We start from the raw sequence: 14820 nt of genomic DNA, 5'->3' as shown, positions 1-14820 counted from the left end.
CATCACCTCTGTCGACCCCTCCATTGTCTCTGATGTGTCATACTGCGTGGATGAGCAAAAATTTCCTCCAACTAAATATTGGGAAGACTGAAGCCATTGTCTTCAATTACTTTGCGTCAGTATTTACAGTCAAAAAAGAGGATAGCATGCCTGAAATCCCAAGAAAACTTATATTGAATCGGGGACAGGGACTCGATAAAATTAACATAAGTAAAGCAACAGTAATGAATAAAATAATAGCACTAAAGAGTGACAAATCCCCAGGACCAGATGGTTTCCATCCCAGGGTTTTAAAGGAAGTATGTGAGCACATTGCAGATGCCCTAACTATAATCTTTCAAAGTTCTCTAGATTCAGGAACTGTCCCTCTAGATTGGAAAATTGCACGTCACTCCGCTTTTTAAGAAAGGAGAGAGGGGGAAACCGGGGAATTATAGACCAGTTAGCTTAACATCTGTTGTGGGGAAAATGCTGGAGTCTATAATTAAGGACAGGGTGACTGAACACCTCAAGAATTTTCAGTTAATCAGAGAGAGCCAGCATGGATTTGTGAAAGGTAGGTCGTGCCTGACAAACCTGATTGAATTTTTTGAAAAGGTGACTAAAGTAGTGGACATGGGAATGTCAATGGATGTTATTTATATGGACTTCCAGAAGGCATTTGATAAGGTCCCACATAAGAGACTGTTAGCTAAGATAGAAGCCCATGGAATCGAGGGAAAAGTACGGACTTGGTTAGGAAGTTGGCTGAGCAAAAGGCGACAGAGAGTAGGGAGAATGGGTAGGTACTCACATTGGCAGGATGTGACTAGTGGAGTCCCACAGGGATCTGTCTTGGGGCCTCAATTATTCACCATATTTATTAACGACTTAGATGAAGGCATAGAAAGTCTCATATCTAAGTTTGCCAATGACACAAAGATTGGTGGCATTGTAAGCAGTGTAGATGAAAACATAAAATTACAAAGCGATATTGATAGATTAGGTGAATGGGCAAAACTGTGGCAAATGGAATTCAATGTAGACAATGGTGAGGTCATCCACTTTGGATCAAAAAAGGATACAACAGGGCACTTTCTAAATGGTAAAAAGTTAAAAACAGTGGATGTCCAAAAGGACTTAGGGGTTCAGGTACATAGATCATTGAAGTGTCATGAACAGGTGCAGAAAATAATCAATAAGGCTGGAATACTGGCCTTTATATCTAGAGGACGAGAGTACAAGGGGGCAGAAGTTATGCTGCAGCTATACAAAACCCTGGTTAGACCACACCTAGAGTACTGTGAGCAGTTCTGGGAACCACACCTTCGGAAGGACATAATGGCCTTGGAGGGAGTGCAGCGTAGGTTTACTAGAATGATACCCGGACTTCAAGGGTTAAGTTACGAGGAGAGATTACACAAATTGGGGTTGTATTCTCTGGAGTTTCGAAGTTTAAGAGGTGATCTGATCGAAGTTTATAAGATATTAAGGGGAACAGATAGGGTGGATAGAGAGAAACTATTTCAGCTGGTTGGGGATTTTAGGAGTAGGGGGCACAGTCTAAAAATTAGAGCCAGACCTTTCAGGAGCGAGATTAGAAATCATTTCTACACACAAAGGGTGGTAGAAGTTTGGAACTCTCTTCCGCAAACGGCAATTGATACTAGCTCAATTGCTAAATTTAAATCTGAGATAGCTTTTTGGCAACCAAAGGTACTAAGGGATATGGGCCAAAGGCAGGTATATGGAGTTAAATCACAGATCAGCCATGATCTTATCAAATGGCGGAGCAGGCACGAGGGACTGAATGGCCTACTCCTGTTCCTATGTATTTGCTGCTGTTTAAATTTTTATCTTTTACTTTTTATTGGTGTCCTAACGTTTTTGGTTATATTTTATGTGTATAGCATGAGATTTAGGTCAAAATAGTTAAGGAATTTAATTTTGAAATGTGTTTGGAATTCCTAGAATTAGTTTTGATGTGGAGATGCCGGTGATGGACTGGGGTTGACAATTGTAAACAATTTTACAACACCAAGTTATAGTCCAGCAATTTTATTTTAAATTCACAAGCTTTCACTGAAGCAATTCAAGGAGATCCTGAACATTTACCTGAGGAAGGAGGAAGTCTCCGAAAGCTTGTGAATTTAAAATAAAATTGCTGGACTATAACTTGGTGTTGTAAAATTGTTTAGAATTAGTTTGACTGAGGTAAAGCATTATGTTCTGTTGGTGGTACAGAATTGGGGCTGTTGTTTGAAGGTCTATTTATATTACAGACCTGCACTTCTGAAAGGCAGGCTTGCATTGCTGTCCTGATCTTGTATAAAACACCCCATTTATATTGTGGACCAACTTTTACAGCAGTGATTCACTTAATTTACACCATGTCATAGGGGTTTTCCACAAATCACATGGGATGTCACTTCCTCACAAAAATTGGAGAGATTAGTTAGGCAGGATCTTTCCATCTGAATTCATGTTGACTGCTTAAAGTATCTGGGTATGCACACGAATATTGTTTTCAGTTGTTTGCAACTATTTAGCCAGTGGTGGTATTTTCCTCAATGGCTGGTAAAGATCCATGCAAGTCAATAATTGCAAAATTGCTTCAGTTGCTTGTAGAGGCTTCAACCTATCAGCATGGCTGTAAGGAACCTGGCCTGATCAACTGTTCAGTTTAGTATATGGCAGTGGGAAGAAGTTGAAAACGGCAAACATCGGGGTCAACACCAGCAACTCTCCTTATTGCTGTTAAAGACAGCATTGCTATTGGAAGTGCCAACCAAAACTAGCTCTTCAGGTAGCAGCAAAGCGTTGTTTACTTGCCACTTCGCTGCCAACCCATGAGCAATCTTTGGTGTAAATGTTTGTGAAACCATGGTAAAGTACTTGATTATTGTAATAAATTTGAGTGTACACCATTGGCTGTTACATGTGGTCACCATTGAAACAAAACACCTCTGCAACATTGTAATCAGCAAGGATGATGCCAATGCTCTATAGATCAGACCATGATGTAAAAATAGAAAAGCTGTTTATATGAAATTTCTTTGCTTTGAACAAAACTTAACTGGTGAACAGTACAGAAGTCCCTTCTATAAATAGTTTTATTTAAGTGGCTGGATGAGGACTTTCTAAAACCAAATCCCTGGAAAACATGTATTTTACAGATTTAATGAGTTAAAATTTATTTTAGCTTCTTTAACTTTTGCTGTGGGAGAAGAAAAAAGTTTTAACATAAAAGGACCCTAACACGTTTGCCCTTGTATCATGCAGAGTCAGTGAAATAGATCAGACTACAGGGTGGCATAGCCAAGCATATAGGAGTTTCGTGGTTATGATACTGGACTAGCAATTCAGAGGTCATGAATACAAATCCCACCAAGTTGAGAATAAATCTGCGACTTGATAAAGTGGCTATGAAAGCTGCCAAATTGTTGTAAAAACCCAACTGGTTCACTAATGCCCTTCAGGGACAAGCCATCCTACTTAATCTGCCCCACATGACTTTAGTCCCACACTACGTGATTTACTTTTAATACCCTCAGGGCAACTAGGGATGGGCAATAAAACATCCAGAGAAGAAAAAGTGGCAGATTTGCTAATTCTACTGCTAACGAACCATCTCTGCAGGACAGTTGATTCAATGACAGAATTCTCCATAAGGCTGAAATTTGTCACAAGGCATAATTATTAAACTCCAAGACTCTGCTAAATACTTTCAGCTCTTAAAAATGGAATTAATTTAAAAAGGCAAATACAGGGAACCAAATACAAGGCATATTTATTAATTTGTTAATACAAATTGTACATTTTTCTCATACTGTTAACTATTGCTTGCAGGGACTGAGTCCAGGGTGTTACGATACCTACAATGCTGACATTGACTGCCAATGGATCGATATTACTGATGTTAAGGCAGGAAACTACATACTAAAGGTAAGTGATATTAAACAGTTATCACTGAAGAAAAATCACTTCATGGGAATTTTTACTGACATCTTTCTCATTCCACAGGTTGCAGTAAATCCCAGCTATTTGGTACCAGAATCAGACTACGGTAATAATGTTGTTCGTTGTGACCTTCGCTATACAGGCCATCATGCATATACCTCGGGCTGTAGAATTTCACAGTAAGTGCTCATGAAATTAAGTAAATCCTAGGTAATTTACCAATTTGAAGACAAAGCAAATTTTTGCATATGTAAAATGTCAAAGTTGGTATAAAATATGCCATTGCATATTACAACTTCAGTAAAAAGGTACTTATTGAATAAGGATTGCACTAATGCTTGACCTGTTTCATTTAAACTAATGATTCCTCTTCCTTGTGAATTATTGTAGACATAAAAGCAAGTGTTTATATCAAAGCAATAATATTTTTAAATCACCTTCCTTACAAAAAGGTAAAGTGAAAGATGATGAAACTAGTGAAACAGATTGCAGTACTTCAAAAATGTTTCTGAAGCTGCCGTTGTTAGTTTCATTGTAGTCAGTCAATCACCAAAGTATTCAATGACTACACAAAATTAGAACCATATGTATTTAACATTGGATCAGTTACATATATTTCTTTGGGTTAGTCTTAATAGATGAGACATTATAATATGCACATTTTACCAGCAACTTTCTGCACATTCCTTGAACACAGCCTAAAGAAACAAGTAAAATATATCACAGGCTTGGCTAACCGATGATTATTTTGTCACTTCATTCTCTGGCATTATAGTAACATTACAGATGTGAACAGAACTAGTTATTTAGTACTGTATTTTGAATGGAAAAGCAAACCAATCAAATCCACAGGATTGGGAACAATTAAAAACTCTGATATTCTGTTCCCTATAGTGACATTAACCTGACACTTTTGAATCTTGGTGATCCAATTTCTCTGCTAATTGTATTAAAATCCTGGATTCGTAGAATTAACTACTACTACTCATCTCCTAGTTATTGTAACAAATATTTCAGCGTGGCTTATGCTGGAATGGGGAGTCTCGGCTTTTTTCTTCGATCAGCTCTCTGTATCCCATGGGTGCCGGCGGGCATATACTATGTAGTTTTCTTCTGTAAGGGCTACACAGGGGATGTCCAATCCTTTGTACCAACGTTGCGCTGCTCCTCTCCCTCCCGATGTTGAAATGCTCCGCTCCCTCCCCTTGGCTCCAGATGTTACACTGCTGCTCTCCTCACCACCCCCAAACCCGGGTCCCGATGTTGAAATGCACCGCTCTCTCCCCCCAGCTCCTGATGTTGAAATGCTCCTCATTCTCCCCCAGATTCTGATGCTGTGCTGCTCCTCTCCTCCCTGTGTGTCAGTGTTGTAATGCTGCTTTTCCCAGCTGAATTCAAAATAAATGAATTTGATTTTTTTTAAAGTGTTTAAAACACCATGATGAAGTTACTGAACAGATTCTTTTATTTAAAAAAACATTCCTGCAATAATGAACTTTACGGAATGAATATCAGGGACAAAACTATGCATGTTGTCAATGCTATGAAGGAAGGTAATTGGTTATGTAGGATCAGTGGAGGAAGGGGGGAACAGGATAGCTGGGTGTGTATTTTTCTGACTACAGAACTACCGTTCGAGCAAAAAACACGCTGCAGCATTCATTAGAAGATCATGATCCCAATATAGCAGAGCTCCAGAGTTACGACAATCAAGAATATCAAATAACTTTATTTTATACTATATATATGTACAGAGATCTTACACTTGTTTTCTTACTTCTGGGCTTTACCCACCATCTCACATCTACCTCTTGTAGAATACCCTGCAAAAAAACACACACCGTAAACAAAATACGTCTTGTTTGGTACTGTAAATTAGGCAACAGGGATGGTCTTTTGAGAATCCTTTGCTGCTTTTCCCTGGTCCAACTACTACGTTTACTCATGTCTGGTGAAGTAACTGATGTTATTCTAGCTGGCATGAAAGGTTTCACGTCTCACTCTTCCACTTCCATCAGGTCTGCCACTACATTTTTATTCAGTAATGTTCCTAGTTCTGCTGTCTCTTGTAAACTTTATCCATCATACCTGGCATCTTGATCAGTATGAAAGCATGCTGAGCCAACTTTATCTCTACCGGGAACCTCCAAATCTGTTGTTGTGAACTATTAAACATAGCTTGATTGAAAAGTGTCAATTGTTGTTTTCTTTCCCCTCCCGCAGTTAATTCCTTCTGACCCTTTGCTAAAGGTCTCTTAAATTGTATGCAATGCCTCCATTCTATCCTTCTGGTGCTAGCTCTCCTAAAGAGCGAGCTGTCCTTTTTGGCTGTTTTTCTATTTCAGCTCTGATTTTGAATGATTTAGAACAAAATGCAGAGGACTTTTGCCACTCACTGACCAATATAAAGTTTTATTTGGTCTGTTGGATCCTCCACTCTCTCAGTGCCAATAAAAACTCTGGTCCTAATGGTATCTCATATTGTTCTCAAGATGTGTAACTCTCAATTTACCTCTATTTTATACTGTCTATAGTCTCTCCTATTCCCATTTCACGTGACCTTCTCTTTTGAACTTTTGCCATGTCCATCCTATCTCTAAGTAAGAGGATGCTTTTTGCCCTTACATGTATACTTTGTAAAGTTATGGAAGCTTCTGTCAACTTTCAAATTAACCATCACGTTGAAAGTTCTGGCCTAATTCATGATTAACAGTATGGAATTTCAGCATAGTCTTTGTATTGCTGATCTTCTTGCCTATGTTATATACATTTGGAACTTTAATCTTTTGTGATGCATTTGTCATTGCCACGGACATAACCAAATGTTTGGCAGAATCTGGCACTTTCTAAACAAATTCCAAAGCTATGTTCAGAGCTATGTAGTTTCCTTTCAAATTACTATCTGTGCTGTAGTTGATTGCTTATTTTTTTAATTTTGATCCAGGCCTCTTGATCTACTCCTTCAATGGACCAACAAACATCGCTTTTTCCAATTCTTCAAAAACACAATTTCTTCGTGTCTCTTGCATCTCAACTTTGATAGCTCCAACCTCAGTCTTTTTTCATCTATTGATACTCTTGGCCTCATTATCTTCTTTGATTTCAAATGAGACTTCCATATCTCATTCATTGCTTCATCACTAAAGCTGACTCCAAAAAGTTTGGTTTCCTCTTCTGTACAAACAATTTTCTATAAAACTTAAGCCTGTTTAAGACTCGGATACTGCTCCCACATCTGAGGACGCTCCACAAGGAAAAGTTTCTCATTTGATAGGTGATTTTCCTTTTGCCTCCAGCCTTTGTTAAAATAATTGCTCTTTCTGCGATTTTAACTCATTCCTTTCCTGGGATCTCAAATCAATGGAACACCTTATTTCCATTAGTTTGGGTGTAACTTAATCACAAATTCTTGATTTAACATGCTTTTTGTCCTATTTGTTTCAACCATTGCACTGCATATGGGCTAGTCAGTAAGAATCCCCACCCAGTATAGCTTTCTACATCAATTAAAACAAACAATTGCATCAAGTGAATCCCACACATTTAGAAATATAGGGTGGAACTTTCAACTTTGTTGGGGCACAATACAGGCAGCAGCAGATCAGCTGTCCATTATATACTCTGCTCGGAAAGGAAAATTGGGCAGGATGTACACGGGCAGGCAATCCGCTGCAGCCTGTTTTAAGCTCCCGCCAAAGTTGAACATTCTGGCTGCAGAATACTCTACCCAATGGGAAATGTTTTATGTTTAGCGAGGTCCACTGCTCTATAAGTATCACATCACAATATTGATAAAGGTCAAAACTTTGTCTAAATATTGTCAGTGTTAGTTTTAAAGAATGGTTTGTGTAACCACGTACTTTTGTAGAGGGAGACCACCACCAAGAATGCCATGTCGTGTTCGGATAGTTTCGTTTTTGATAAAATGCCAATCATGGTCATGATCACCTATTACTTTAACTGTAAATAATTAAAACATGCATTTCTTTACTGCAAAGTCCTCAATTGGATCTGCAGTGTCTTTGTCAAATTGCACCATATTTAAAAATCCAATCATAATTCAATTGGCATCTTGGGAATTTCAATTTTTCTTGATAAAATGCTTTCTGGAGCGCATTATAAATATATTGGTATGTAGAAGTGATTATTTGTAGTACTATATTCTAAATGTTGGCTAACAGTTTAGCAACAGAGTAAGATATCTTGTTTTGGAAACAGTTTTCATACAAAGCACTGCACTATGCTCCACTTAGAGATGCTGTGTATGTTGCATTAAACTTCCTCATTTCCCTTTTTTTAAATACTTTATTTGAGCTTCTTTGTCCAGCTGCGATAATGGGATGATCTGAGCAGTTTACTTTCCTACTGTTAATGCTGTGCCAGTTACTAGACTGCCACTGGCACCTATTCTTTGAAATCTTTAGAACGGAAGAACATAAAAAAGGTCGAGATTGACAAAAGGGCACTCAAACCATTGAAGTTCATTCCTTTGATACTCTATATCTTCCATCTTAACACCCAATCATTTTTAAAGATTACCAATGTTTTTTCTCTACTTCCCTGCAGATGAATTCAAAGATTTAAGACTGTTTGAATATAGAAGTTCCTCCTAATATCAGCTTCACACCTTTCATAGATCTTTGCTGTGGAAATAATGTGTTTGGGTCAGAGTGAAATTCACCTGAACTCAATTTTCCTTTTCAGATACTAACTTCACAAAGAACAAGATGTGTCAAAGAATGGATTGAATCAATAACATTTACAAGTCACAAAACAAGTCAAGCTTCAGTCTCCTTACCTGGCACCATTTCAATTTAAACAACCCAAAACAGGTATTATTTGCAGAAGATGTTGAAATCTGCGAGAACAAATTTTTCCATCTTAAAGTAACACTGTGTTTGGGGCCTCTGGAACCCAACAATACTATTGCAGCGGAATCAATTTTGATACTTTAACTCATTCACTACCCACTGCTATTGTGAAGGCACTTGCTACAGTTTACATCCATTCTGCATAGATGCATTCTCCCGGGACCAAGTACTGCAGTGGGAATAGGGTCAAATGGTACCTATTAGTGAATGAGTTAAGAAAAGTTTGGTGTGGTTAGACTATATGTAATCTGTTGTGATAGACATTTTATATTTTAAATTTATTAAACACATGACTATTCTAACTCATTCACCCCAAAGAAGGCTATATGATATGATAAAATATAGGACCAGGCTTGTATCATAAAAAAGTGGATGAGTTAAAAGACATGTGATTATGAATAATACTGTGTTTACATTTAACAGCGATGCAGTTACATTCCATTGTTTTCATCCAAACAATGAATCCTTTGTTTGTTATAGGATGATTGCCTGTTCCCTTGCACATTTGACTACACAAGTTATAATTACTGCTGAAACATGAGAATTATTTCTGTTAGTCATTGTGCATTATGTGCCAAGGAGGTGTAGAAATATTAATTTGCTATTGCAATGCATTCAAGATCATCAGCAGGGATCCTGTTAATATATATGTTTTATGCACTATTTGATCCCAAATAATACATTATTGAATGTCACTACATTCAATTGGTTAAGGATACGTGTGCCTTTTTGTAAATTTGTGCCTGACTCTTCATTGCAAGTTCCCCAATGACTGGTTAAAATTTATTCCTGTGGAATAAATTTTAACGGCATTTCATTTTTTTTGTTCTACGGTAACAGCTGAGCAGAATTACAAATCCAGGTTCTAAAATCTAACCATCATCATATCAAACTATGAAAATATGAATTTAAGCATTTAAGACTGAAATAACTTATGATTCAAGGCCCCTATTTCTAAAATTGATGCTCGAAGGACAGTTTGGTTTGATAACTACATTAGCTCTAAAGATATTTTGCTGTAGAAGAATATCCTTCCAAAAAAATAGCAACATTTAATTTAAGTGTGTAAAAAGTATTGATAGTAATGAAAATGAAATGTAACTGTCAAGTTGATGTAAATTTTCATTTTTACATTTAGTGCAATTTTTGCTCACTGAAAAAAATTAACAAAAGACATATCTACAAACAAATTGAACTTTTATTTAACATTGATTATAAATTTTACCAATGAAAGTTAGAGATGAAGATAAAAGATGAAGACTTAAAATAAAAATATAATAAAACTAATAATTAAATTCAGAAAAAAAGGATTAGATTTAAAAATCAATTCAACCATTAAAGACTGGGCCTTAAATTTGGGTCAAAGAACAGATTAAAACAAAATGGCTCATGTCTCTGGAATTAACATTTAAAACTGTATTGGGATCCCTGATGAGCTCCATATATATTTCAGGTTAAAATTAGTAGCAATTATGTAAATAAATGTGAAGAAAGAACACCAAAAACAGAGTAATAAAAAGTCTGAGGGTTTGATGTCACAATGATGTAAAACACCAGCATCTCAAAAGACAGTTCAAATCCAGACTAAGATAAAAGATTATCCTTCATTCCTATCTATTAAGTGCAGAGATAGTCATTAGAACATATATAAGAATGCATGGGTTACTTATACACATTGATGATTCAAACACAAAGGCAGCCGGTCTCACGTAGAATGGTGGGCATTTAGAAGTATCAGCAAACTTTCACCATACGTATTCAATGTGTGTTCTGTAGAAGTGGGTCGCTTAAATTCTCTGGTTTCAGAATAGTATAAATAGTCCACAGTACACTCTGATTTTAGTCTAGCATATTTAATTCCAAGAGGTCTGTGCTAAAGGCATTGAAAAATGGATCACACAGCAAAGATATGAAGTTGCTTAGTACTGTCAATAAAAATGACTCATAAAAATGATCCATTTTCTAGTTTAAAAAAATTACATTTGGATACTCCACCCAAATTACTAAGCATCCCCTCCTTCTAAAGTATTGTATAAATGATATAAACTGCAGCTTAGCTGACAACTGTATGACTGAAACACTGACAACAGTGACCTAACTTAATACATTTGCTACAATTAACATAATTGGTGGAAGATGGTGATGTTTGCTTCATTTACTGTATTTATTGCATATCAGCATGACGTGAACTGAGAACAATCTGAATTGTAAGGCCCAGCTATAAAGTGGATTGTACTACCAGTATTAATGTTCAAATGAAAACGAACAAGTCAGCTAAAGATTCATTAATATCATAGAATCACACAGCACAGATGGCGGCCGTTCAGCCCATCATACCTGTGCTAGCTCTTTAAAGAGCTATCCAATTAGTCCTGCTCTCCTGCTCTTTCCCCATAGCCCTGCAAATTTTTCCTTTTCAAGTATATATCCAATTCTTTTGTGAAAGTTACTATTTAATCTGCTTCCACCACCCTTTCAGGCAGTGCATTTCAGATCATATCAACTCGCTGTGTAAAAAAAATTCTCCTCATCTCTCCTCTGGTTCTTTTGGCAATTATCTTAATTCTGTGTCCTCTGGTTACCGACCCTTCTGCCACTGGAAATAGTTTCTCCTTATTTACTCTGTGAAAACCCCTCAATTTTGAACACCTCTATTAAATCTTCCCTTAACCTTCTCTGCTCTAAGGAGAACAATCCCAGCTTCTCTAGTCTCTCGACATAACTGAAGTCCCTCATCCCTGATAAATTTCTTCTGCGCTCTTTCTAAGGCTTTGACATCTTTCCTAAAGTGTGGTGCCCAGAATTGGACATAATACTTCAGCTGAGGCCTAACCAGTGATTTATGAAAGTTTTGCATAATTTCCTCGCTTTTGTACTCTTATGCCTCTACTTATAAAGCCAAGGATCCCGTACTCAGAAAAGCATTAGGGGGAATTATAGCCCACCCCACCCGGCATGATCGGGGTGGGTACACAGCTAAACTGGCTGTGCAAAGATATACCCGCCCCCACCTTGACTCCCATCTGTCACCTTTTTTTTTTTAGGTGGCCTAAATCTGATCTAAAGACGATCTGACCCCCCCATCCCTGCAACTTACCTTGGTGACAGGTAGGCGGCCTCTGCTGCCCTCAATTTTGACCCGCTTGAAGCCAGCCAGCTGCCTCTTTCCACCTGCTTTGGGTGGGCAGCTGGCCGGCAGGATGTAAATGAGGTCTAGCCTTTAAATTCAGCTGAGGCCTCCCATAGAGACTCTCAGGCAGGAAGTTAAAATCCATCTTGTTGTTTGTCTAAGTGCTGTTTCAAGAGGTTCAGTATTTTGAAAAATTTAACTTTTAATTCGCATACAAGATAAGCAATCTTTCAAATTGGTCACGGAAATTTCAACACAGATAATAGCCAGTAATAAATCTACACCTACACAATTCAATACTGTTAGACGAAATGGCACAAGAGATCTTGGCAGTACACTAAGCATTATTCTCTTTACACAACCAACTTAAATAGTCTATTCCAATCGCACAATCGTTATCTTTTCACTAGTATCAACAATGCACGGTTTGGCCAGTAGTAGTAGTAGTATCGCAATTACCTGTTAAATGCTGAAAACTACTCTGAAAAGCAGAGAAATTATCACTTTCGCACTGTCCATTAATCATGTGGTCTAGGTGTATTTTTTCCCGGTACAATGATATCAAAGCCTTTGGACAGAAAGCCGCAAAAAAAAATCACAATTTAGCGAAATATAATTTTCCTCCATTTGTGTGCTGATAGTGGATAAAGTTACATTAGTTACCGTTGTTAGGCTTATTCAGAGATCCTCATAGCTGAAGTGCAACATCATTATGGAAGACAATAAACAAGTACATTTATAACAATAAAAGTTATATTTACTGGCCTCTTGGGGAAATGTTTCATCATAAGCAGCCCCAGAATGAATGCAATAATTTTAGGCTAGTCAAAAATTAATGGTATAGGCTATGGTCTACAACTGAATAAAAGAACAACGTCCATTGTAATGGGTTTTATTCTCAAAGATTTTGTATAATTAATATGCATCTTAGAACAAAGGGTGCTATTTCAATTTGGAACTTGGAAAAAAAAACCTTAGTTTCATACAAAATGCAAAGAAAATGCTATTGCTGAAATAAGTTCAGTGGTAAGTAAAAAGTGAAATGCCACTAAGTTTACAAGCCTGTTTAGGTGCTTTTCACCATATGTATCTGCTTCATACTAAATTTCATAACTTTTAGCTGCAGGTAATTTTTATTTCTAGAAATCATTGTATCTGTACTTGAAGCTTATAGTTACTGTATAGAAATAATTTGTAGACAGTAGATATGTAATGGTTATTGCAGTTTTATTATCCAGAGTTATTTGCCTATATCAGATTGTGAGACCTAAACTTGAATAAAAATGTTTTCAACTAAGTGATATTGATTCATGATTTTACTTCGAGGCATCTAATTCACCTTCAAATATATCGCATAAAATTAGTGAAGTGATCTAAATAATGAGATCTTTGTAAATGTCTTACTTCATGTCCACTCTACATTCAGCAGTGATGGCAACACCAGTCACTTAATAATGATGGTTTGTCCATTGTTGTCAATGATGACAGCCTATGATTCATCTCCAATTTAATACAGGTTGTGGGTTCTCATATGATTGTAAAGTCTGGTTTTTCCGAGAAATGTTTTCCCAAACACAAAACATCGGATGTCAGATTGACCCAAGGACTGATCTTTCCTTGATTTCCATTGGGCTCTCTTTTCTTTGGCTAGCTGGATATGACTTGGTTCAAGAATCATCTTTTGGCACTTTTTCCTGTCACAAGCATCATGTTCCCATGTGTCAGTTGAAATACTACATTTTTTTTTAAAGACTGGTCCTTAGGTAATCCCTATATCTTTTGAGCTGATCACCATGAGAGCTTTTACCAAGCTTCAGCCCATATAGAATACCTTCTTGGGTAGTCCAGTATCAGGCATTCGGACTAGGTGAGCAGCCAAACTTAGCTGCGCCATTACTATCATTGCCTCTATGCCTGGCATATTTGCTCTTATGAGGACCTCAGTGTCAGGAATCTTGTGCCACCATCAAATTTTGTTGATAGGGAGACACCCACTTCCCTTTGTAGTGTACAAAATCTACCGTGGGGGGCCATGTGGACCCACAGATATGCTATTTTTTTCCGACTGAGAAAGCACAGTAACAAAGCTATGTTACTAGTCGAGGTCATCGGTACGGGTGCATTAGGTACCGTAGGCCATCCAATGCAGCTGACTTCATCTGCAGCTGCCTCGTCTCTGTCTTGGCAATGGGTCTAGATGAAGGAAGCAGAGAGCGTGAAGCAGACCCTGCGCAAATATTCCTCATTATAATCCAATTTACATGGTGTCATTTTCATCACAACACCATACTACTTCCCAAAGCCCTGTGACGATGGGCTAGTGGCAAAGCAACAGGTGTGAATTCACTGGAAGTTGCAGTTGCGAACTTGCACGCAGATGGCTCAAGGTATAGTCATTCCCCACTGGACCGAAGCAGCAGTGGAGTTCGGCAGCTCTGAGTGACTGAGTAGTCCTATTTAGGATCACGCTACTCACCTCCGTAGTATGAGGAAGGGTTTAGAAAAGGTGCCCTAAACAATGTTTGCTTCACTAACTCCTCGCCAGTTTATTGCAGCTGACAGGAATCCCACGCAAAGCGGTCGAAACAAAAGAACCAAACACTTAAATCTAGCAGCTTGGAATGTGAGAACACTTCTGGACACGGAGTCAAGTAAACCTGAAAGAAGCAGTGTGCTGATCGGTAGGTTAACTAAGACTGTACAATATCGACATCATTGTTCTCCACGAAACCTGATCCACTGAAAGAGGTTGTTGCAGGCTTCACCTTCTTCTGGATAGGGTGTTTCAAAGAGGATTGTTGAGAAGCTGGGGTTGGCTTTGCTGTGAAATACAACATGCTATCTAAGCTTGAAAGTCTTCCTAAAGGAGTCAGAGACTGC

The 14820-nt window shown here is 37.8% G+C and overlaps 1 protein-coding gene across 1 annotated transcript in view; it reads left to right on the top strand.

Annotated features, from left to right (window-relative positions):
• Positions 1 to 13237, top strand: part of LOC137320971 (protein-lysine 6-oxidase-like) — a 31958-nt gene extending 18721 nt beyond the window's left edge. Inside the window, exons 5-7 of the mRNA XM_067983018.1 lie at positions 3829 to 3924; positions 4003 to 4118; positions 8644 to 13237. Coding sequence (XP_067839119.1) covers positions 3829 to 3924; positions 4003 to 4118; positions 8644 to 8650 — 219 coding nt within the window. The 3' untranslated portion in view covers positions 8651 to 13237. The remainder of the gene's footprint in view (positions 1 to 3828; positions 3925 to 4002; positions 4119 to 8643) is intronic.
• The last annotated feature ends 1583 nt before the right edge of the window (positions 13238 to 14820 follow it).

This window comes from Heptranchias perlo, chromosome 4 (genome assembly GCF_035084215.1).
Source record: "Heptranchias perlo isolate sHepPer1 chromosome 4, sHepPer1.hap1, whole genome shotgun sequence".
NCBI classification, from domain to species: Eukaryota; Metazoa; Chordata; class Chondrichthyes; order Hexanchiformes; family Hexanchidae; genus Heptranchias; species Heptranchias perlo.
Note: the sequence above shows the minus strand (reverse complement) of the source record. Positions and strands in the feature narration are given on the sequence as shown.